A 26,707-nucleotide genomic window follows, 5' to 3' on the forward strand; every position below is an offset into this window, starting at 1 on the left:
ATGGTCCAAAATTTTTGAGGAATGTTTCCAACACCTTGTAGAATCTATGCCAAGAAGAAATAAGGCAGATCTGAACACAGAAGGGGGTCCAACCTGGTACTAGCAAGGTGTGCCTTATAAAGTGGCCGGTGTGTGTGTGTGTGTGTCGGTATACAGGGGGTGGACTGACCATTAGGGCACTGCCCGAGGGCCCCATGCCACTAGGGGGCCCCATCAGGGTTGCCAGCCTCAGTAAAACCAGGGATAGTATGTACAAATCTGTGTTTTTTAAAAAATCCCAAGATTATAGCTGCCCCTCTCCAGTACCTTTTTAGTGTGTGTATTCTGTGTGTGTGTATACTGTGTGTGTGTGTATACTATATGGCCCCATAATCTATTGCCTTCATTAATTTAAGCAGCTGCCCCTACCTAATTTATTTCACCTAGGTGATTTGAGAGAGGATGGAAGTAGGAATGGCGCTGGCTTTTAAAATGCAGTGCTGATGTGGTAAATTGTGTTACAGGCGCCTGTATTTAATAGTGAAAAATGCAGTGACATATAATCAAATACAGGTAAATTGGTGCATTTTAATAAAACTTAATTTTGAAATCTTAGTACGGAAAGTAAAGGAAAATGCTGGTGATATCCAAAATGTGTGTGTAAATAGCAATGCGATTAAGTGAAAATAGATTAATTAGATTGCTTGAGCAGCTACGATAAAAACGCAGTTCCAAGTGATCCAAAAAATATATACCGTATTCGCCGGCGTATAAGACGACTGGGCGTATAAGACGACACCCTAATTTTGCAGCTAAAATGTTGGTTTTGGGATATACTCACCTTATAAGATGACCCCCTTCCTGCTAGTCATGCCTCGCCTCACTGTGCCATTACATGCCTCACTGTGCCATTACATGCCAGCCTGTGCGACCATTACATGCCTCACTGTGCCATTACATGCCAGACTGTGCCACCATTACATGCCAGACTGTGCCACTACATGCCTCACTGTGCCATTACATGCCAGACTCACTGTGCCCCATTACATGCCTCACTGTGCCACTACATGCCAGACTCACTGTGCCCCATTACATGCCTCACTGTGCCACTACATGCCAGACTCACTGTGCCCCATTACATGCCTCACTGTGTCACTGCATGTCTTGACGATCCCTTAACTTATCCTAAGACATGCAGTATCTGTCAGACCACGGCCGTCCATTTTTTCAAAAGCCACACCTCCTCCTTCTGCTGTTCCGTGGTAGGCGGAACACTCAGCTTCCCAGGAGGCCCCCTCGGTCTCGGACGAGAGGGCCTCCGTGATAGGCAGAACACTGAACACAATGGGGTAGATTCATGTAGGAGATACGACGGCGTATCTCCAGATACGCCGTCGTATCTCTGAGTGTGCGGCGTCATATCTATGCGCCTGATTCATAGAATCAGTTACGCATAGATTTGACTAAGATCCGACCGGTATAAGTCTCTTACGCCATCGTATCTTAGTTGCAATTTTAGACTGGCCGCTAGGTGGCGCTTCCGTATATTTCCGCGTTGAATATGCAAATTAGGTAGATACGCCGATTCAGAAACGTAAGTTTGCCCGGCGCATTTTTTTACGTCGTTTACGTTAGGCTTTTTCCGGCGTATAGTTACCCCTGCTATATGAGGCGTATCCTATGTTAAGTATGGACTTCGTTCCCGCGTCGAGTTTTGAAAATTTTACGGCGTTTGCGTAAGTCATTCACGAATAGGGCTGGACGTAATTTCCGTTCACGTTGAAAGCAATGACCATTTGCGGTGGAATTTCGAGCATGCGCACTGGGATTTTTTCACGAACGGCGCATGCGCTGTTTGTAAAATACGTCAAATACGTGGGGTCACAGTAAATTTAAATAAAACACGCCCACACCATCCACATTTGAATTACGCGGGCTTACGCCGGACCACATACGTTACGCTGCCGTAACATAGGGCGCAAGTTCTTTCTGAATACGGAACTTGCGCCCTAAACGTATGTGAGATACGTTACGCCACGCGGATAGATACTCCATTGTATCTGAATCCGGCCCAGTGTCTCCTGGGATGCTGAGTGTTCCGCCTATCACGGAACAGCAGAAGGAGGAGGCGCGGCTTTTGAAAAATGGACGGCCGCGGTCTGCATGTTAGGTTACCGGCGTATAAGACGACCCCCGAATTTTAAGGGGTTAAAAAGTTGTCTTATACGCCGGAAAATACGGTAATAAAATAGTGCACCTTAATAAATCCTTGTGCTACAAAGGCTAGTGATATCCACTCCAAAGGTGTGAGAAATGACAAAGAAAAAATTAAGTGCCAATAATTATAAATAAATTAAATAAAATAAAAATTAGAAAAAGTGCTTCATGCTGTTGTGAACGTCTAGTTCTATGCTTCACACAGTGATCCACTCCAATCTGTGCTCCTATATGGACCGCACTCACCAGATTTGTGCCCCCTTTTGGGGTTTGCAGCATTCACAGTGTATGCCACTGTGCAGCACTCTGGCAAAGGCACATCCTGCTGTGGTCCTGGTGGTGTTCTCAGTGTTTATCCCATATACAGGAAAACAGAAGGAAGGGGTCCCAAGATAGTGTAGTACCGTTTAAAAATTCAGCTTTTATAGGTAAAAAAACAAATGGGTACTCACAATTTTGTTGAAATGACAGAGCATTACTTTAGCATGCAGAATCACTTCCTCCTTTATAGCAAAACACTGCGCCCTGTGTTACGGCGGTTCCCAGGACAGGAGCCTGTGTGCTCTAGTGACCTATGTCTTGTACTACGGTGGCCATATTTAGTGTGATCTGGGGACAGGAGACCATCCCCTAGTGTGGATACACATGGCGGCTATTTTTGGTTAGATACTGGGGACCGGGTGTTATAATAGATGTAAACATACGGTGAAATGATGTAAACAGACTGCGATATGAATCCACTTATTACTATGCTGTTTTTATCTACACAGGTCGCAGTGTATTGATGTTTGCAAATGCAACTATTAAAATGTATGATACTTTAAAAACACAGATTTGACATGTAAAATATGATAAGAATATATGTTTTAAAAATGTTTAAACGAGAACTAAAATTTTATAATGACATTTTACTCTGAGGAACATATTGGGGCTAAAACGAAGGAATTACATTAAAGTGCTGTTATCACATTGGATGGGGCAGTAGTTAAATGACAAAAAGGGGTGCATCAGAGTGCTATGATGAATTAATATTATAAATAAATACCATCTCTGTGTATTTTAGTGTAGTGCCCCTAGTGGTGGAGAGACATATTGTGCTTATTTAAAAATGAATAAGGAAATAATATGTAAATAATTATTATATATAGAAAAATGTTGGGTAAAGTATTCGAACAGTCCTATGTATGATTGGAAATGGGAATTAGGGCTCAATAGTAAACTATTAAATATGTTGTAAAGTGCTGCGTAAACTGTTGGCACTATATAAATCCTGTATAATAATAATAATAATAATAATAATTAAAAATATTAGATATTTAAAATTGGTCAGAAAACAATTGAGATCTAAATCAATATTCAAGCCTGAGGGCTGGAGGGTCTCGAGTTAAAAAATCCATCGGGTTTTGTTTTGTGATATTTTGATTTTCTTATTCTCTCCTCTCCAGTGGCCCTTGATTTTGTCTATTCCGTAGAAAGTCATGCATGTGGGATCTCTGTTATGGTAGTCTCTGAAGTGTCTCGAGACACTATGTTTATTGAATCCCTTTTTAATGTTTAAAATATGTTCCCGAACCCTGACATGCAGCTCCCTAGTTGTTCTTCCGACATATTGTTTCTGACATGGGCACTCTAAGGCCCCGTACAGACGAGCGGACATTCCGATGAAAACGGTCCGCCGGACCGTTTTCATCGGACATGTCCGCTGGGAGATTTCGGTCTGATGGCTGTACACACCATCAAACCGAAATCCGCGCGGACAGAGAACGCAGTGACGTAGACGACACCGACGTTCTCTATCGCGCGAGTTCAATGCTTCCACGCATGCGTCGAATCAATTTGACGCATGCGCAGGATTTCTGTCCGCTGGTTAGACGTACTAACTAGCGGACATGTCCGCCGGACAGCTTCCCAGCGGACATGTTTCTTAGCATGCTAAGAAACATTTGTCCGCTGGAAATCTGTCCGCTAGCCTGTACACACGATCGGATCTGTCCGCTGACACTGGCCTCGAGGCCTTAGACATAAGTTACATGCGTGCTCAATTGTCATACGTTCTCTATCCATACATTTTACTTTTTCTTTTAATGCTACCATCTCTTTTTTGTTGTAGCCTTTTTCTACAAACTTGTTTATAATGGAATTTGATTGAATTTCGTAGTCTTTAGCATTGCTGCAGTTTCTGTAGACTCGCATCAGCTGCCCTTTCGGGATATTAGTTATCCATTGTCTATGATGGCAACTGTTGGTTGGGATGTATCCATTCCTGTTTGTTTTTTTGAAAAAAGTCCTTGTTTTAATACATCCGTTCTCCTTAAATACCGTATTTATTCGAGTATAACGCGCACCCGTGTATAACGCGCACCCCTAATTTTCAATTAAAAATCGGTATAAAATCATTGTAATTGCCAAAAATCATTTATGTCCAGCCATGCCCCCTGTATGTCCAGCCATGTCCCCTGTATGTCCAGCCATGCCCCCTGTATGTCCAGCCATGCCCCCTGTATGTCCAGCCATGCCCCCTGTATGTCCAGCCATGCCCCCTGTATGTCCAGCCATGCCCCCTGTATGTCCAGCCATGTCCCCTGTATAACCAGCCATGTCCCCGTATGTCCAGCCATGTCCCCTTACCTTTAATCACGCGGCACGCGGGAACATTACAGACAGCGTTCGTTTGAACAGCTGTTTTCCCTGCCACGCATAGACACTCCCCCTTGCTCGCGATTGGACAGATCCGTCCAAGGGGGAGTGTCTACGTGCGGCAGGGAAAACAGCTATTCAAACGAAAGCTGTCTAATGTTCCCCCGCGCCGCGTGATTAACGTTGTGGCGGCGTTGGTGGCTTCGGTGGCGGCGTGTGCGGCGGCGGTAGCGGCGGGGGGGACAAAGTCCTCGAGTATAACGCGCACCCAAACTTTGATCTTTTTTTTGGGTATAAAATTTTGCGCGTTATACTCGAATAAATACGGTAGTTGCAACTCTAGATAATCACTTGTCTCTTTGTTGCAAGTACCAAAACATGTGATTCCATAGACATTATGATTAATTTCATTAAATACATTTTATAATTCTTCTTCTGTGCCCCTCCAGATAATCATAATGTCATCAATATATCTTTGGTACATTTTAAGATTAGCCCTTTGCACACTATAAATTTGTTCTTCCTCCCAGTGGTTTAAGAATATGTTGGCCACCCCGGTGGGAATACTTAGACCCCATTGCTACGCCCTTAGTTTGGTTGAAGTACTCACCCTTGTTCCAAAAATAGTTATGGCTCATGGTTAGCCTCAGCAGTTTTTAGTGAAGAAGAACTTAAAGTTTTAGACTTGGGATTAAAATAAGCTCCAGACAAGGAACTAGATAAGATTGAAACGTATATTGATCTACAAAAATGTGTAAGAAAAATTAATATAAAGACATTTTTTGCAAATAAGGAAACCAGACAGGGAATTAGCGTTACAACTTATCAGCACTCAAACCTGAGAAATAACTCAACGTTTAACCCAAAAACACAGCAAAATGAAAGCCTAACAGTTTTTATGAAAATGGTGGAAGAGGATATTAGGAAATTAAAAGTAAACACGTCCAAACGGAATAACATTTGGAAGACCTTCAAGGAAATTGAAAAAAGGAAGAATATAATTATCAGACCCGCTGACAAAGGTGGGGGACTGGTAATTTTAAATAAACAAGATTACGAAACAGAAATGTACAAAAAACTAAAAGGGAATCCCAAAGAAGAGTATGAGAAGAAACTTAGGGCTTTTGTCAAAAAAGGAGAAGATATTGGCATTCTTGCAAAGAAAGAGGCAAGGTTCCTCACTCCAGAGACGTCAAAAACACCAGTTATATATTATGTTCCCAAATCCATAAGGATCAGAATAAACCACCAGGGAGGCCCATAATAAGTGGCATAGATTTGCTATTTTCAAGATTAGGGGCATATATAGACGGCTTCCTGCAACCACTAGTGAAAGAAGGAAAATCCTATTTAAAGCACAGTAGACAACTAATTCATGAATTGAAAAATGTTAAGGTAACAGAAAATGACCTATTAGTCACAATCGATGTGAACTCATTATACACTAACATAGTACAGGAGAATGGGATACAAAGCATAGAGTGGGCCTTACACAACCAGACCAATATGAAAGAAGAACAGATAGGGTACATTATTGAAGGGCTGAGGCTAGCCATGAGCCATAACTATTTTTGGAACAAGGGTGAGTACTTCACCCAAACTAAGGGCGTAGCAATGGGGGCTTAGTATGCCCCCATTGTGGCCAACATATTCTTAAACCACTGGGAGGAAGAACAAATTTATAGTGTGCAAAGGGCTAATCTCAAAATGTACCGAAGATATATTGATGGTATGATTATCTGGAGGGGCACAGAAGAAGAATTACAAAATGTCTTTAATAAAATTAATCATAATGCCTATGGAATCACATTTTCTGGTACTTGGAACAAAGAGACAAGTGATTATCTAGACTTGCAACTATTTAAGGAGAACGGATGTATTAAAACAAGGATTTTTTTCAAAAAAACGAGAGGAATGGATACATCCCAACCAACAGTTGCCATCATAGACAATGGATAACTAATATCCCGAAAGGGCAGCTGATGCGAGTCTACAAAAACTGCAGCAATGCTAAAGACTACGAAATTCAAGCAAATTCCATTATAAACAAGTTTGTAAAAAAAGGCTACAACAAAAAAGAGATGGTAGCACTAAAAGAAAAAGTAAAATGTATGGATAGAGAACGTATGACATGTATGGATATGGCCTTCCTAACAGGATATAACATACAACGCAAAGCCCTAGAAAACATAATAAAGAAGTACTGGCCCATTCTCCAATCAGATAAAGTTTTAAAGACCATAATACCAAACAAACCTTCTTTTATCTATAGAAAGGCCCCTAGCTTAGAAACCGTCTTGTACACAATGCCCTGGATCCTCCTAAACAGATTATGATTTTTAAAAATCTGAAAGGCTTCCATAAGTGTGGGACATGTCTCCCATGCAGGGAGAGTAAAAAGACCAATAAGAAAAAAGAAAATGTTATCTCCACGGCAAATGGATCTAGTTACAATATAAAGGAACTAATAACATGCAACAGCACGCATGTAACGTATGTCTTAGAGCAGGGCTCAAAATTTCAAGTCCTGAGCTACTAGCCAGGCCTCAAGAGTTACTCGCCACCAGTTGCCCCACCTAATTCATACACTGCCCTGCGCCTAATTGCACCCGTAAACACGCCCTCGTAGATTATCTCATGGAATGACAATGTTAAATGTTTTATGCCGAATCAAGTTACAAAATTAAATATTACCAACAACAACTTTAACAAAATGGGACAGGGCACTGGGGTCAGACCAGAGGAACAGGGCACTGGGGTCAGACCAGAGGGACAGGGCACTGGGGTCAGACCAGAGGGACAGGGCACTGGGGTCAGATCAGAGGGACAGGGCACTGGGGGCAGACCAGAGGGAAAGGCACTAGAACTGGGTCTGTTCCCCATTCTCTTGCTGTCTCCTCTGCAACTCCCATCCATACTCTCTCTCTCTCCCATTCATCTCATCATCAGGAGCCTGTGTGTGCGGCTCCACGCTTGCATGTCCCCACGTCCCCCTTTTATTCAGGCTGGCAGTGAGGAGAGGAGCTGCAGCACAGCGGGAGGGAGTACAATCCAGCGCTGAGATCCACACAACTGCACAGCCATTGACACCATAGCACAGCGCACACTGACAGCGCACAGCACACATTGAGACCAGTCTGTTCACAGTGCTCAGGCTAAACTTACATACAGCACAAGGAGAAGAAAACTGCACAAACTAGAAGGCTGCCGCTCTCATGTCAGGGCAACTTTCAGTGAGCGCTGCACCGGAGTGGTAATTTTCGCAATCATCCACCTCACTCATTACTTTCTGCTCTCCATCTACATTGGTCGGGGGAGGGGGGGCAGGCTCAGAGAGGTCATACTGTTAGGTCCCATGGCTTAATGAGAATTGTAAGTAGAGCACCTGTGTACTGCTCTGCCTGTGCGTGGCTCACCAGACTACTTTTCCCGAGCATGCACCTTTCCTCTTCGGCCGCCAATCTCATCGGGACTCTAAGTGTAGGCACAGATTGGAGGGAGATTGGTCATGCAGCCCTGTCATCACTCGCCCCCAGCTTAAATCCACTCGCTAGTAGGCGAGTGGAAATTTTGAGGGCTGTCTTATTAGAGTGGCCATGTCAGAAACAATATGTCGGAAGAACAACTAGGGAGCTGCATGTCAGGATCCGGGAACATATTTTAAACATTAAAAAGGGATTCAATAAACATAGTGTCTTGAGACACTTCAGAGACTACCATAACAGAGATCCCACATGCATGACTTTCTACGGAATAGACAAAATCAAGGGCCACTGGAGAGGAGAGAATAAGAAAATCAAAATATCACAAAACGAAACCCGATGGATTTTTTAACTCGAGATCCTCCAGCCCTCAGGCTTGAATATTGATTTAGATCTCAATTGTTTTCTGACCAATTTTTAATATCTAATATTTTTAATACTTAATAAATTTAATAGTTTACTATTGAGCCCTAATTCCCATTTCCAATCATACATAGGACTGTTCGAATACTTTACCCAACATTTTTCTATATATAATAATTATTTACATATTATTTCCTTATTAATTTTTAAATAAGCACAATATGTCTCTCCGCCACTAGGGGCACTCCACTAAAATACCCAGAGATGGTATTTATTTATTTATAATATTAATTCATCATAGCACTTTGATGCACCCCTTTTTGTCATTTAACTACTGCCCCATCCAATGTGATAACAGCACTTTAATGTAATTCCTTCGTTTTAGCCCCAATCTGTTCCTCACAGTAAAATGTCATTATAAAATTTTAGTTCTCGTTTAAACATTTTTAAAACATATATTCTTATCATATTTTACATGTCAAATCTGTGTTTTTAAAGTATCATACATTTTATTAGTTGCATTTGCAAACATCAATACACTGCGACCTGTGTGGATAAAAACAGCATAGTAATAAGTGGATTTATATCGCAGTCTGTTTATATCATTTCACCGTATGTTTACATCTATTATAACACCCGGTCCCCAGTATCTAACCAAAAATGGCCACCATGTGTATCCACTAGGGGATGGTCTCCTGTCCCCAGATCACACCAAACATGGCCACTATAGTACAAGACATAGGTCACTAGAGCACACGGGCTCCTGTCCTGGTAACCTACCAAATATGGCCGCGGTAACACAGGACGCAGTGTTTTGCTATAAAGGAGGAAGTGATTGTGGTGTTCAGGACGCTTCAGATGAAGTCAGGTCGATGAAACCGGTCAAGCGATCCGACAGAACGCCACAACACTTCCGTTTTGCTGCATGCTAAAGTAAATGCTCTGTCATTTCAACAAAATTGTGAGTACCCATTTGTTTTTTACCAATAAAAGCTGAATTTTTAAACGTTTTTTATATATATTTTTTTATTTCATTTATTTATAATTATTGGCAATTAATAAATTTTTTGTTTATAATTTCTCACACCTTTGGAGTGGATATCACTAGCCTTTGTAGCGCAAGGATTTTATTAAGGTGAACTATTTAATTATATTTTTTTTTGGATCACTTGGAACTGTGTTTTTATCGCAGCTGCTCAAGCAATCTAATTCATCTATTTTCACTTAATCACATTGCTATTTACACACACATTTTGGATATCACCAGCATTTTCCTTTACTTTCCACAATCTGATTGTAGATTGTGTCACCAGCCATAGAGGTCTGTAATCTGTCAGATATAATTCTCTTGCATCTTTTATGCCCCAAAGTTTTGCTACTGTCTCCCCTTATTTGCATTGGGTCTGAATTGTCCAAACTACAGCAAAGTTAAAGGGGTTGTAAAGGTTTGGTTTTTATTTTCTATATAGGTTCCTTTAAGCTAGTGCATTGTTGGTTCACTTCCCTTTTCCTTCGATTTCTCTTCTAAATGTTTTTTTTTTCTTTGTTTGAATTTCTCACTTTCTGTTCCTCCTCAGTAAGCTGTTCTGACTGACTAACCCCCATGGATGATGGGGGCAAGCTTACTGAGGAGAAACAGGAAGTGAGAAATTCAGACGGAATTCGAAGGAAAAGGTAAGTGAACCAACAATGCACTAGCTTAAAGGAACCTATTTAGAAAATAAAAAACAAACCTTTACAACCCCTTTAATGTAGGCATTTTGCCCATTGAAGCTAATCGAGTTTTGATTTTTTTTTCCTGTAGCCAGATGCTTTGAGTTACAGCACTTTGCTCTTCATCATTGCTTTATATTGCAGAAGCCCATCATCCTCGTAGCTTTGCATTTGTGTTTTGTCTATCACTCCCATTCTCAACCCAGAATATAACAGACTCTCTCTCTCTCTTTTGTTTATTTATTTTTAAGACATGAAAAGACAGAGATCAATGCAAGAAGACACAAAAAGAGGGAATGAAGGAGCAGTGATAACTGAGACCCAGAAGAAGCCCTCAGAAGATGAAGTGCTAAATGTATTTTACTCCCTCCTCCTTCTGTCCTGTTTTATGATTGCTGATAATTCTCAACTGCATGGGAAAATTGTGCTTTCATTTGTTAAAAATGAGATGTTAGAATTTTTTATTTCTTTCTGGAGATGTCAATCTCTGGTGCATTCAACTCTCTGTAAGAGGGGCACACTTGCTGAATTAGTCTGCACCAAGGTGATAATGGTGAGATAAAAGAAAAATGAACCCCCCTCCCCATTCAAAAACCCCCTCCCGCTTTTATTTTAAGGTGTTGCTATTGAGGACAACTCCCATCCAGAGATGCCGGTATTGATTTTAATTATTACAATATGAGATACCGCAGTGCTGCAGTTAGAGGGACATGTCACAGGAGACCTGCTCGAATTTCCCAGCCAACCCATTTTGTTGGCTTGGGTTAATGGGTGTTCAACCTTTCCATTATCCAGATCAGCCGTGAATTACCAGCTGAATGATGTTTGCATTAATATAATATATATGGTAATTTCTTCACTTAATTAACAGGGAGGTTCAGCTCAGTAGGAGTATGGGCTGATCATGTGTAAAATTGATTTGTGAGGGAAATATTTAATAGACCGCGGGCAGAAAGTAGCGTTTGATGGACAGCTGTGTGGGAACGGATAGAGGGAGAACACACTGGAACTTGTGTATTTCCCAGCATGCGCAGCCCAAGTTTGACCGTGGCCATTCACTGTTGGATAATTTGACAAATTAAGGTTTTTGTCTTCATATATTAAGAGATTGTTTCCGACACTATACTGTCACTTGACATTAATTCATTCGCAAGGCACTCGCATTCATTCCCTCTTTGGAATATATATATATATATAATTGAGCAAAAGTGGGATTATTTAGCTTCTTAATATATGTTCAAAAAAAAGAAAAATAATTTGCCATTGTGGTCTAAACCAGCAATATATTTATAAGGTAAAACACAGCTTTATTTTGTAACATATAGTACCACTCAAAACAAAAATAGACCCAACATAATCTTTTGCTTGAATAAGGCAATTAATATTATATTAATTTGCTTTTTTATTTGAAATGCATTATATTGTCAAAAGTATTGAGACACCTGCCGTTACACACTTTTAGCTAGATTCAGGTACAATGGACTAAAGTTACGGCGGCGTAGCTTAGCATGTTTAGGCTACGCCGCCGTAAGTTAGCTAGGCAAGTAATGAATCTCAATGTACTTGCCTGCTAATATATGGCGGCGTAGCCTAAAGCGGGCAGGCGTAAGGGTGCCGAATTCAAATGTGTGTTAGGGGGGCGTGTTTAATGGTAATGAGGCTTGACCTTACGTTTTTGATGTTTTTTTGTTACTGCGCATGCGCCGGGCGCCTACATTCCCCAGTGCGCATTGCGGCTAAGTACACCGCACGGGCCGATTGATTTTGCCGTGGACGTAAACTACGTAAATCCCGATTCGCGGACGACTTACGCAAACGACGTAAACATTTCGAATTTCACGGCGGCCATACTTGACATTACTATTCCAACTAGGGCCCAGCTCTAACTTTACGCGGCCTATCTCTTACGTAAACGGCGTAAAAGTACTGCGTCGGCCGGGCGTACGTTCGTGAATCGGCATATTTCCCATTATTTACATATTCTATGCCGACCGCAATGGAAGCGCCACCTAGCGGCCATCCGAAATATTGCAATCTAAGATAGGACGGCGCAAGCCGTCCTATCTTAGATATGTTTAAGCGTATCTCTGTTTGAGCATACGCTTCAACATAGGTCTGCGTAGATTCTGAGTTAGGTCGCCTTATCTACTGATAAGTCGGCCTAACTCTTACTGAATCTTCCTAATGAACTCTGTCATCCCAGCCTTAGTCTGTAGGGTTCAATATTGAGTTGGCCCACCCTTTGCAGCTTTAACAGCTTCAACTCTTCTAGGAAGGCTGTCCACAAGGAGTGTGTCTATGGGGATGTTTGACCATTCTTCCAGAAGCACATTTGTGAGGTCAGGCACTGATCGAGAAGGCCTGGCTCACAGCCTCCGCTCTAATTTATCCCAAAGGTGTTCTATCAGGTCGAGGTCATGACTTTGTGCAGGCCAGTCAAGTTCCTCCACCCCAAACTAACTCATCCATGTCTTTATGGACCTTGCTTTGTGCAGTGGTCCAAAATCATTTGGTGAAGGGTGGATTATGGTGGGTGGTTGTTTTTCAGCGGTTGGGCTTGGCTCCTTAGTTCCAGTGAAGGGAACTCTTAAGGTGTCAGCATACCAAGACATTTTGGACAATTTTATGCTCCCAACTTTGTGGGAACAGTTTGGGGATGGCCCCTTCCTGTTCCAACATGACTGTGCACCAGTGCACAAAGCAAGGTCCATAAAGATTAAAATAAAATGTTAAATTGATAACATATTATTAGCAAATTATATTTGTGTCCTAGAACTCCAAATGTTAAAGGAAATTTGGATTAATGCTCTGAATCTTCCATTTCTATTTTAGGCCAAAAAGTGACATTCTGATCTCACCAGGCACTTAGCTTCTGAATAACTTGGATAGATATAGTTACATTAATAAATAAATACTGTATGTGTTTTCTGGCTCATGTCTTTAGCTGGTGAGAAGTGTCCTCTATTCCAGAATCCTTATTGTTGTCGGGGAAAGAACAATTATACAACTAAAAGATATACCTCTCCCAATTACTATTGGTCCCATTGGTTAGTGTCACCAGCAGTTTCAGCCTTGCACAGTATTGGGCATATGTTACCTGTATAGTCAAAATACAAAGAAATCTAGATGTTAACAAGTATTTCTGATTATGTGGCAGTGTATTAAGTTACCTGTGCAAATACCTAATTAATTATATAGACTTTTCTAGTTACCTGAAATTCAGGGCAGAATGTTCTATATATTTTCATTTATATTATAATTTGTTTAAAGAAACCCAAAAGCAAGCTTGTATTATATTGTGGCGCACCAATCGCACCCAGTGCGATCTTTCCCCTCAATACGCTTAGGAAGCCCCAAAATGTTGATGTTACGTCTGAGCCTGTTCTACATATTTTCATTGTGGTTGTCATGATTGAAGACTACCAGACTTGTTGCCTTGCGATCCCTACTCAAAGGAGGTACTTGATCCTCAAGAGTACTCAGTCCCCCTTCCAGAGCTGCCGTAAACTGTCACCTTCTGCATGTCCAGCCTCATAATAATGATATCCTCCCTGAGAAATTGGAATTGTGAGGTGAGAGAGGACAATGAAGAGTTTTATGGGTGGGCTCTTGGTTACCCACAGCTGGCTGCCTGTTCCCCCCTGACCCCCACCCATCCATGAAAGAACAATGCAGATAATAATGCCCCAGTGCCCTTCTGTACCTTTCTCTACTCTTCTTAGGATGGACAGATTCACTGACCTCCACTGTATTAGGAGCGGAAATGTGAGCAGTGTCCTTTCCTGTGTTGTTGGCAAGCCGCTGCAGTTTACTGGCTGCCTCCCTGCTCCTGTCCCTTGGTGCTCGCTGTGGTAGGGAGCAGGTGCCATCTTGATGAACTCTGCCCAGGCTTGGTCCTCTCTGTTCTTCTGAGAGACAGAGCTTCTAACTCACAGGTTTTCTCCCAGAGGTAATTATCCAGTCCTGAAACATGTGGTGGGGATGTTAGCGCTGTAAATGCCCTTTGGGATCAAATGCCCTTTGGGATCAGTATGCTCACTTACCAAGCCACACCCCCCAAGTCTGTTGTTTTTTAACAGAATACACTGTCCTGCAGATGTAGCAGTTAGAGGGTTGAGACAAACCATCTACCACAGACAGGGGTACGATCATCAGCTTTTATTTATGCAAAACCTTTATCCCAAATTAACAAAACTATTGCTGTAACTAGTAAATAAAGTCATTTACTAAGGAAGACGGCGCTAATGTTCACTATACCAATGTGTGATAGCATCAACAATAAATACTTTGTTATAGTGACAAGTCAGCCCATCCGATATAAAGTGCTCTATGCATGAAAGAAAATCCAAGCCACATGTTCCCTTAGTTAAAACAGAAAAGGTGCATAAGTGCATAAGTCTTTACTCCTCGGTGCCCTTCCTCCACACACTGCCCTCATCAGCCATTGTTGAGCCCTTCTTATTGGGGTAAAGACCTCAAACTGCACTTTTTATGCCGGCGTGTCATGCGTTGGATCCCCCGCCAATGTGGTCAGCGCTCCATTGTTCCTTTAAGATCCATGTGCTGGTTTCTCCATCGGAATGGTCTAAAAGGTAACTCTGTTCCTTTAAGCTTCCCGGTGGCAACAGTACAACAAAACCATCAAGAGAAAATAGGAAAGCCTCTCATGGTGTAATATATTTATTAAAACCCCAGAAATTAGAAAGTAGTACACTTACATCAGTGTAAAAAAGCATAGAGCTCCAAAAACAAAAAGTGTTCCATAGAAGTGGAAATGACGTCACCTGAATTCCAACTCTACGCATTTCGTCATCTGAATGTGATGTTTTAATAGCAAAATAATTATTGTTGATACTATCACACATTGGTATAGTGAACATTGGAGTTGTCTTCCTTAGCAAAGGACTTGATTTACTGGTTTAGGACATTTAGGTCTGTAGGACAGCTGATTTTAAATGTTTTTCCTTCGTGTTAATTTGGAAGTGTTTTGTTCAAGCATATACACATTTTTTGTTTACTATTAGCATGGGTGTAATAAAAATATTGAATAATAAGATTGAATATTGTATTGCTGTAACTGCTTTAGACCCCTTTCACACCCGCGGACCGTATGTCCGCTTTTTCATCCATCCGTTTGCGGATGAAAAAGGGACATACATTGGTCCCTATGAGATTGCGGGTGTCAGCGGATAAACATACGGTCCGTGTTCATCCGATCCCCCCCATAGGGGAGAGCAGAGAAAAGACATGGCGGTCCCTGCACAGTGTGCGGGGACCGCCCTGTCATCCGTTGGCTCAGCGGGGATCAACGGAGCGATCCACGCTGAGCATACGGAGGCGGATCATTACTGATCCGCCCCGTTTGAAAGGGGCCTAAAAAGTGTTATTTGGAGTTTAGCTTTAGTTTGTTTAGATCTTAATCTACTATTATATCTAACACCCCCTTCCCCCAAACTGCTGCTGTCTAAAGGTGCCCCTTTGCACCTTCATCCAGAGTGTAGGCACTCTAATACAGGAGGCGTTTTACTGGCCAGACCACCAGGAGAAAACAGAGAAAAAAAACCTTAAAAAAAAGCAGCCACCACATCAAATGATTGGTAAGCTGCAATGTACTCCATTTTTGGTTTTGGGTTTGATGACCAAATGGTAATGGGTTTTAATTTGGCCACACTCTAATTAGTGAAATCAAAAAATTAAATAACAATGGGATAGATTTACTAAAGGAGTATAGGCTATTCACTTGGGAAACCAAATTTTCAATGTGCAAGGGATTTTCTATCTGCTTAATGAATGATGAATGACATGAAGCTCTGCTGAGTTTGATCATCCAGTCATGTGCAAGCAAAAATCCTGTACTTTAAAATGTCTTGCAGTTGATTGGGCATTATTATTTGTAAAGGTCAATTTCAACACATTCACCAAGCTATGTAAAAATTCCCATGCAATGTGAAAACTCACTTTGCAAAGTAAACGTGTTCTACTCCTTTGGTAATTCAACCCCAGTATATTTAATTACACTAATAATAATGCCGTTTGTAAAGTCATCAGAGAACTGTGAGCCACTGATGGCTCGGTATGAACAGCAACAGTTCTGTGCTGTAACCCATTTCCAATGAGACTATTTATTGGTTGCTGAGTGTTTCAGTTACCAACAATTATGTATTTCAAGAGTATACCTTGGCCCTTGAGTAGTAATAAAATAAAATAAATGAACACATTGCAGCTTACCAGTTCTTATATATTGTGGTTCAGTGTGTTTTGTTTTTTTAATTATCCTGTTATTTTCACTTCATGATCCAACCAGTAAATTTGTTTCAGACCAAGCTGTCCAGCATAAGTAAAAGTTGGAGTGTTGAAACAAACCATTTCACACTGATGGGTGTTTACAATGGTAATGCCTCTTTATTTATAGCAGTATTAAAGACCATTTTATTTTTTAAATAACAAACATGTTATACTTACCTCCACTGTGCAGCTCGATTTGCACAGAGTGGCCCCGAACCTAGTCTTCTGGGGTCCCTTGACGGCTGTCTCGGCTCCCCCTCGCAAGAACTCAACACCTTCATGCGAGCGAGCTCACATGGTGTTGAGTTCTTGCAGGCGCGCTCCCGTGATACAGCCGGCGGCCATAGCCCCTCACTGTATCACTCGGCCCCGCCCCCCGGTGTGCCGCGTCATTGGATGTGATTGAAAGCAGTACAGCATTGGCTTGCGCTGCTGTCAATCAGCCAATGAATGAGCCAGGAAGACTGCCGAGAAGCCTGCGCATTTACAGCGCGGGACTTTCGAGGGGTCAGGTAAGTAAATGGGGGGGGGGGCTGGGGGGCCACTAATATGCGGATGTTTTTTCACCTTAATGCATAGAATGCATTAAGGTGAAATTTGTTTTACCTTTACAACTCCTTTAAACCCTAAACCAAAATGTATTATACTGCAGCTTACCAATCATTAGATGTGGTAGCTGCACCAGTTTTCTTTTCTTTGTCTTTTTTATCCTCCTCTGTTTTTACCTGGTAAACTGGCCAGTAACACACCTCCTGTATTAGTGTGATACAACTCTGGAGGAATGAGCACAGAAGGCAGAACAAATAGCAGTATTGTCACAAGGGGGAGGGTAATGTTAAATGTATTAGTAGGCTTCAATGCGCTAACAAATTGAAGCTAAACTCCAGCTCACATTTTATAATCAGTTACAGCAAATAGTTTTTGTTTCCTTTTGGGGTCAAGGTTTTACATAAATACATGAAAAATTATCATTTTATACACCCTTGTCAGTGTTAATTTGTTTGTCTCATCCATGTAAACTGATACATTCTGTTAGAGAGCTTGAGCTAGTAAAAACAATTATTTGCTGACTGGATCACCAGATGAAAATAAAAAAAAGCCTAATAAAGGAAAATAATACAGCCATCACATCAAAGAATTGGTAAGCTGCAATTTAATAAATGTTTTCTTTTGGGTTTAATACTGCTTTAAAACCTTTATCCCAAAAGGTAAAAAAAAATAAAAAAATTGCTGTAAGTGCCTAAAAAGTGTTTGGCGTTCGGCCTTCTTTGTTAGACAAATCTATTTAAATATGCTAGTTCATCTAAAGCTGGTCTTAGCAGATTCATTTTTTTTAATTCTGCCAGCGGGCTGAATAAAAAAGAACAAATTCCTCCAACTACACAAGGGAGATGGATAAAGGAATCCTGCCCGCTGGGACATTGTATTCTGACAGCATGACTCTATGCTGTCAGAATACACTGATCAGTGGCTGCAGCTGGATAACTGAGAACATTTTTTCAACAAGCCTCTTTGACTTAAGTTGTTCTACTGATCGACTTCTGTTGAGCGAGCACAATCACACATGGATCGAAATTTGGCAGGTCCCTACTGAACCGGCCAAATCTATGGCCAGCCTAAAACTACCCTCTCTACAAATTGACAATGTGTGTCTTTGTTGCTCCTTTATCCAGAATGGAAACACCCTGAGGCAGGTGAAAATAAAGGGGAAAAAGCCTAAAAAAATGAAACTAATGCACCCACCACATTTAAAGTAGAGCTATAGGCAAAGCTTTTTTTTATAACCCCTGTCAGATTTTTTTTCCCACCATCTGTATCCAATTGCGGAGATTTCTCTTCACTTCCTGTCCCATAGCCAAACAGGAAGTGAGGGAAAATCCCCACAAGTTAAGGGAATTCCTTGGAGACCACTAGTGTCCCCATTGGAAGATTTTCCCTCCTATTACATTTCTGGGGACAACACAAAATTTGTGATTTTCTTTTACTTTCCCTTTCAATTATAATGGTAAACAGGACAAATGGGGAGAATCTCCCAATGGGGACACAGACAGCAATACAAAATCTACTGATGTTCTAATCCCTCTCGACTCTATCCAAAACCAAAAAAAAGTTTTGCCTTTAGTTATACTTTGTAAGCTGCAATATTACATAGCTTGGTGAATCTGTTGAAAATGACCTTTACAAATAATAATGCCCAATCAACTGCAAGAAAGTACAGGATTTTTGCTTGCACATGACTGGATGATCAGACTCAGCAGAGCTTCAAGTCATTCATCATTCATTAAGCAGATAGAAAATCCCTTGCACATTGAAATTTGTACGAATTTTCCCAAGACTCTTCCTAAGAATTTTCCTTAAATTCTATTCGTCTATGGCCAGCTCAAAAAGAGAAGTTGTTTGGAGGGGAAGGGGGTCCCTGGTTTTGATAGGTACCCGCTCCCACTTCCGATCAGATACGCCACGGCGTTCTGAGATTAAATTTTGACCCCCCCTTCTCCGGTGCAGTCTTTTGGGACACATCACAGGTCCCAGAAGACTATGGGGCCATCCACAAAGTGCATAATGGCTCACGCATGCACAGTAGGAAACCAGCTGTGAAGCCGCAAAGTTTCACTGACGGTTTCCCTTGCTTGAGATTCCAGCACCTGCTCCTGAAGCCGATTGAAGAATCGGCTCGGGTGCCAACATCGCTGGATCCCTGGACAGGTAAATGTCCTTATAAAACAAGTCAGCAACTATAGTATTTGTAGCTGCTGGCTGTTAGTGAACCAGAAAACGGCTAAAACTGAGTAAGTTCTTTCCATTTTATTTTCTCTATCAGGCATGTGTCCCAGCCAACCATTGTCCCTTCCTTATCTGATTACCTAATAGGCCTGTCCCGGCAGTTCAGATTGGTAATGTTAAACATGACAGAACAGTCAGCAGTGCTTTGTGAAACCGCCGTCTTAGTGATGGATAACACCTTGCGGTGTTTAGCACTTCTGTTCTAGCCAGCTGTGTGCGTAAACAAGATTATATTCTACAGTGCGCAGTTCTCGTGAGCTGCTTCTCCTCTCTCCTTGCATAAAATATACAGTAGCAGACTCACTGCACTTTGCTAGTGTGCAATAAATTGGGAGATATTTTAACTATAAGTCACATGGTGTATAATTTTTTTAGCTCATTTCCAACAGAAGTATTTTTAAAGCTACCAACATTTGTGGACATGACAAAGTCCTTTGTTCGTAGTGGATCCCATCAAATTTTTACTAAGGTGCATAGTAAATGAAAATCCTCATGCTGCATTGAATTAGCTCCTTTATAAAGTCTGAACACAGTGCATCTGAAAATGCACGATGGCATGTATGCATGTTTTTTAACCAATTAAGACCCAGACCATTATGCAGGTAAAGGACCTGGCCCCTTTTTGCGATTCGTCACTGCGTCGTTTTAACTGACAATTGTGCGGTCGTGTGACGTGGCTCCCAAACAAAATTGGCGTCCTTTTTTTCCCACAAATAGAGCTTTCTTTTGGTGGTATTTGATCACCTCTGCGGTTTTTATTTTTTGGGCTATAAACAAAAATAGAGCGACAATTTTTAAAAAGATTCAATATTTTTTACTTTTTGCTATAATAAATATCCCCCAAAAATATTAAAAAAATGTTTTTCCTCAGTTTAGGCCGATACGTATTCTTCTACATATTTTTGGTAAAAAAAATTGTAAGAAGTGTTTATTGATTGGTTTGCGCAAAAGTTATAGCTTTTACAAAATAGGGGATAGGTTTATGGCATTTTTATTAATAATTTAGTTTGTTTACATTCACCTCTCCCCGTTCTTCAGCTCCTGTGACCCCATCGCGGGACACCAGCGTCGATCAGTTTCCACGGGCGCAGTCACGTAGCTCAGGACTAGGTCACGAGCGTGCCGGAGGCGAGTGCGTGACCCACGGCTGGGCTCTTAAAGGCGACATACATGTACGTGCCTGTGCCCAGCCGTGCCCTTCTGCCGACGTATATCGGCGTGAAGGGGTCCTCAAGTGGTTAAACATATCAGTTGTGTACTAACTCATTTTCAGTATTTTGTTAATGTTGAAGAGTTCAATAGTGTAATGGTTTCCAACGCCTCTCTGGGACTTTTAAAAACTCTGAATTTGAGTTTAAAGATCTGCACAACTGTGTAGAGCAGGGAAATGCAATTAGCGGACCTCCAGCTGTTTCAGAACTACAAGTCCCATGAGGCATAGCAAGACTCTGACAGCCACAAGCATGACACCCAGAGGCATGATGGGACTTGTAGTTTTCCAACATCTGGAGGTCCGCTAATTGCAGATCCCTGGTGTAGAGGTTACATGTGATCACATTCTTTCTGTTGATTTTGTTTAAAAAAATTATGGAGAAAATAAAATGAGCAATGAAAGTATCTCAGGTGTGCAAGGAAAGCAAAACTCTAGTGTGGTCCCAGAATGATAAAAGAGCCAGCCTATGATTTTAATGAGTGAAATAAGTATTTGACCCCCTTCGCAAAACATGACTTGGTACTTGGTGGCAAAACTCTTGTTGGCAATCACAGAGGTCAGACGATTCTTGTAGTTGGCCACCAGGTTTGCACACATCTCAGGAGGGACTTTGTCCAACTCCTCTTTGCAGATCCTCTCCACGTTATTAAGGTTTTGAGGCTGACGTTTGGTAACTCAAGCCTTCAGCTCCCTCCATGTATTTTCTATGGGACTTATGTCTGGAGACTGGCTAGGCCACTCCAGGACCTTAATGCGCTTCTTCTTGAGCCACTCCTTTTGTTGCCTTGACCGTGTGTTTCAGATCATTGTCATGCTGGAATATCCATCCACGACACATTTTCAATGCCCTGGCTGAGGGAAGGAGGTACTCACCCAAGATTTCATGGTACATGGCCCCACTCATCATCCCTTTCAGTCGCTGATGTTGGTTGAAATCAGCTGATTGGCTGTGTCCAATCACAGACAGAGTTCTGTGTTTAAAAAAAACACATAAAAAATTGTATGTTTTATAATTCTAAATTGTCTGTCTTTTTTTGTTTATATCATAGAAAAAAAAAATATATCACCACAAGAAGCTCTATTTGTGTGGGGGAACCAAATATAAATGTAATTTTCTTTGCGTTTAGTGTTGCGTGACCGTGTAGTTGCCAGTTAGCACTGTGCTGAATATAAAAAAAAAATGCCCGTGTCATGAAGAGAGTAAAACCTTCTGATGGTCAAGTGGTTCTAAAGTCATAAAATGTTTTAAGTAAATTCTTTATTTAAGGTTTTTAAAATGTGAACCTCCTCTTCTGGAATCTTCCACCAGCACTCTAGGCTCCTCCTCTCTGCACTTGCCACCATAGGAAGCTGTTTCCTATGGTGACACACATGCTGACTTGCTCCCAAGCCCAGGTTGTGTGCATTAAGGTAAAAAATTCCCCCCACCCCATGTACTTACCTGAGTAACCATTCAAAACCCTGATGGGTTTTACTACCTCTTTATTTCCCTGCAAAGGATTATGCATTGCATAGTAGCCCATTATGTGTCACTTACCTAAAACCGAAGCCTGCAATGTCACCACTGTCCCCACTAGCAGCGAGCGTCCATCTTCACCCCTCTTCCTTCCCACCCTTGTACAGGGTGTACAACCACTTTAAGCTTTGGCAATAAAACCTGGAAGCTGATTGGTTTCTTATGCAGAAGTGAGACTGATTTTGCACACTTTCCAGCTTTAGTAAATAAACCCCATAGTCACATTACATAAACTCTAAGCCCTTTTCTGTGAAATTGCATCCAAACCAAATTTCCATATCCTGGAAGGGAACGGTAAAAAAATCAACATAGGTTGCATAGATGAGCAGATATGAGAATTGTACAGTTGGGTTTTTCATCCAGCCTGCTTTGTATAAATGCTGACATTAGCTACTGGCATATGGGACCATCACTAGCATCTTTTGATCTAAACATCATCTGAAAGCCAAAGGGTCTTCAAATGCAAGCCTTTAAATTTGCAAATTCATGACATAATTGTTTTTCTTGATCCTTTTGATAGACAGAGAAAGATACAAGTCAAACATATATATTTTATCAGGTGTATTCAGCTCAGAATTTGCTTTGTGTAGATAAGAGAAGTGTAGAAATATCAGGTGAAGAGCTAGCCCTCCAGTATATAATGGAATATCACTATATATTTTTGTGCTCTTCTGGCACTCGAGAGTGGTGTGGTATGGGCTTTTGTTGGCCAAATAAGTGCTTTTCTAAGTGATCGCAAGAAAGAAAAAGTCAACTTACAAGTGATGTCTCCCCTCTTATTTGTTCTTTCTCTATTTCTCTTTTTCTCTAATACAGAAAGGGTTCAAAGACACCAGTCAGTATGTTGTTGGAGAATTGGCAGCCCTAGAGAACGAGCAGAATCAAATTGACACCCGTGCCGCGCTGGTGGAGAACCGCCTCCGCTATCTCATGGACACAGGTACGGTGCCCAATTACACTGTAAACAGTTTTGGCAAATTGAGCGTTCACAAACTCTTATAGAGTTTTGGAAGTGTGAATCTTTGAAGCCTGAATGTTCAGCAGAACTGCCTTGAAAATGAAAAGGCTGCGATTTGCTGCCACCTCTCTGGGCCCTGGTGATAAGAGTGCCTTCATGGGAAGTGATAACTCGCCCTGATATCGTGTGAGCCAGCACTATTGAACAGTGTGCTCAACCATGCAGAGCCTGAATACATATCTGTGCCTCATTGATATGCCCCTGCTTAGAAAAAAAAAAAAAAATAGTAAGATCTTCAGTGTTCTACAGATTCAATAGGCAGAGTGTGTTGTGTGTGTGTCTGAAGAGAAGGAAGCTAGCCAGCTATATTCCTCATGAAACACGCTGTACATAGACTGCCATCTCACTGAAAGCTGTCACCGCTATCTGATTGTGGAGAGGAAATAGATTTACAGCATTGTAAGGGCGGTATACATCTATTTAGAATATATATTTATGTGGCGGGGGCACAAATTGCTCATCTGTGTCTCTTATAAACAGAAGCATAATGCACAAAATGGTTTTGGATTATAGTGACAAAATCATTTTTGAGTTTATCAGGAATATTGCCACAACTTTAAAATAATTTATGTGTGTGCCTTGTATAAAACATGTATGAATGTATGTACTAGAGAATTATCTATTTGTATTTGTACATATGTTGTCCCAGCTTTGCATTCTCTTTTTTAGTGACCTATATTTAATATATACTATACAAATCCTGCACACATTTGTTAGTATTTTGTTAAATTGTATGAAAGTGTTAAATTAAATATAATAGAGCTAAAGAATTCAAAGGCAAATACCTTTTCTTCAGTTTTTAAGAGGAAATGGATCCTTAAATAAAGTGAAAGCTTAACATTTTCTTTGGGGTTTAGAGAACACAGTTCTGTTATATGTGGGGCTGTGTTATATTATGGGTTCAGAAACTCCTTAGAGAATGAATATTAGGAATATTATTTTGAAAAATTGACTATAACTGTATATTAAACGAATGATTGAGCCTTTCTGTGTAAATATATATAATTTATTATATACCTATAACACATATGTATAGAACTCTTATCTCTTTAAATATGATAGCCTAATGATAAATCAAATAAACTTCCCAGCCAAAAATCTTTCCAACGTATAGCCAGAAATTTAAGTATCGGAACTCGCTGTTGAGTACACATGCATGATGACGTCAATGTGCACTACCCTACGCATTTCATTAAAAATAATGTCCTCAGGGGAACCAGGAAGCACACATGTGCCCTGAGGACATTATTTTTAACAAAACACATAGGCTGGGGCACATTGTCTGATGGCATCATGCATGCATGATGTACAACAAATTCCATTATGCACTTTTCTGGCTACTGCTTTGTGAGTACATTTATTGAATACATTTTATCAATATTACGCTACATGTGGCTTACTTTCTTTTTGAATACATGGCATACAGCTTGGAGCGTTTGAGGAGAGAACCCTTATTGTGGAAAAATCGTCACATTTAAAGTGTTAGCACTGCGTATATATGTCTAAAAGTTTTTGGGCTTCATTAATTGCAGGGAAGTTTATTGGATTTATCACTAGGAAATCATATTTAAAGTATTTCTAAAGGCAAAAGTTTATTTTTTTTTATTTTATTTTTTTTTCGTTTTAGAAACATATTTTATTGTAGTCTCTTGAGACCCCCAGTGAGAAGGTTTCTTTGGTCTAGGCTGTAAGTGGGCCAAAAGTGTTGCACACAACTCACTCTGATTTTTCTTTAAATCAGCATTCTTCTTGCACTGCAGTAAAAATAATTGGTTCTTTGTGCCTCTTCTCCCTCCCCAAGTTTAAGTTTTGCTGTGCAGGAACTGCAGGAAGCTGCAGGAAGCTGATACTGGGTCATATTCAGGTTCTTGTACCTCTTTCATTAAAAATATAAATTTACCAATGTACAGTATTAATAATTACAGAACTGCATTTATTTTTCCTACTGTTTTTGTTGTCCTCTCTTAAAAGCTTTCATACCTGTTCAAGACTTGGAATTTGTCTACTTTGGAAGTCAAGTTGCATTGGGCAGTCTGAGCATCTCTGTTTTTTGGCTAGGCAAAAAGGAGCCTGAGCAAAGCTTCATGAAGTATTTGGTTCAAAATTCAGAAGAGCTTATAAAAAAATCACAAAAACTAAGCTTATCTCCACGTGTTCAGGTCTCTGTGCTCACATTTGATGTTAAAGGGCCTGAGAGAGCTTCTGCCATTTAAAGCAGATTAAATATAAAAGGGTGTGTATATATACTGTATATAGACATGTGTGTATGTGTGTGTGTATATGTATATATATATATATATATATATATATATATATATATATATATATATATATATATATATATATATATATATATATATATATATATATATATATATATATATATATATATATATATATATATAAAACATATATACCTCACATACATTAATTTAGTTGTATCTGAGCTAGGCAACAAATAAGAACAATACATGCTATGAAAAATTGATTAGACAAACATACTTCTTCTTTATATATCACACAGAATGGCAATCACTTATCAAGCAAAAACATTATTGAATAGAAGGCAAATTCACAAGAAACTAATATATGCATTCTAATAACACATATATGACACCCTGGATAATTCTTTGTATTGGTATTATTTACTGCAACCCAGGAACAGTTGTTGAGCTACCAATGTAACCACATCCCACAAATTGCCATACTTTACGGGTAACTGGTTCTTTTTAATTTTTAATTCATTCTCTTTATTCTTGCTGAAAACAGACCGATAACATAGAATTGTGCTGTTCACCAGATTTCTTCTTGATTGTGTGTATAGTGAATGTGGATTAATTAAATCACCGTAGCTCTGTTGCTTATGATTGACCATTGGTGGCAAATGTAATTAAATTAGCGCATACACTTAAATTAGAGCATACAAATATAGGCAGATTCAAGTAAAAGCTTCTGTAATGTTTTAGATTAGACTTTGCCGCGAATTCTCCACATTTTTTTTTCTCTTTTTACGTTGTCCCTAGATGAATTCAAAGTAATTGGGGTGGTTAATTTTATTTACACAGAGCCGTTCACAGCGCATTAAATAATAGAGATAATTGAACAAGAATTGTCAAGTGTGTACTGATATCAGACATATTACAGAAGGAAATGTGCGTAAAACTTCATTTCTATGCAGCCATTGTTTATGGTAATTAAGTACACAGATTTATCCCTTGGTTGCCTTCCAAGCTTATGGCAACTGCTATTGTTGTGCTCCATTAATATGTAATCAGGAAATAGTTTAATTTTCTAATCTGCAGTTTGAGAATTCACTTTCTAACAACTCTTAATTACTGCATTGCCCTAATGATGCTCACGGTTATGAAAATTGAACCAATAAACTGTGCCCAGGAAGCCAGAGGGGATTATAATTGCTGAGGTGGTGCTTACTTAATACACTTGTTATGCTTTCACCAAAGGGGAGCCAGGTGTCCTTCAGCAGCGGACCCTTTTATAGA

General features: G+C 40.4%; 1 protein-coding gene across 5 annotated transcripts in view; it reads left to right on the forward strand.

Moving 5' to 3' along the window:
* EHBP1 (EH domain binding protein 1) overlaps positions 1-26,707 on the forward strand; it is a 636,728-nt gene that overhangs the window by 491,855 nt on the left and 118,166 nt on the right. For all 5 annotated transcript variants that reach the window (XM_040351212.1, XM_040351213.1, XM_040351215.1 and 2 more), the window contains 2 exons: positions 10,643-10,746; positions 23,006-23,129. In XM_040351212.1, coding sequence (XP_040207146.1) covers positions 10,643-10,746; positions 23,006-23,129 — 228 coding nt within the window. The remainder of the gene's footprint in view (positions 1-10,642; positions 10,747-23,005; positions 23,130-26,707) is intronic.

Source organism: Rana temporaria, chromosome 4 (genome assembly GCF_905171775.1).
Source record: "Rana temporaria chromosome 4, aRanTem1.1, whole genome shotgun sequence".
Classification (NCBI taxonomy): Eukaryota; Metazoa; Chordata; class Amphibia; order Anura; family Ranidae; genus Rana; species Rana temporaria.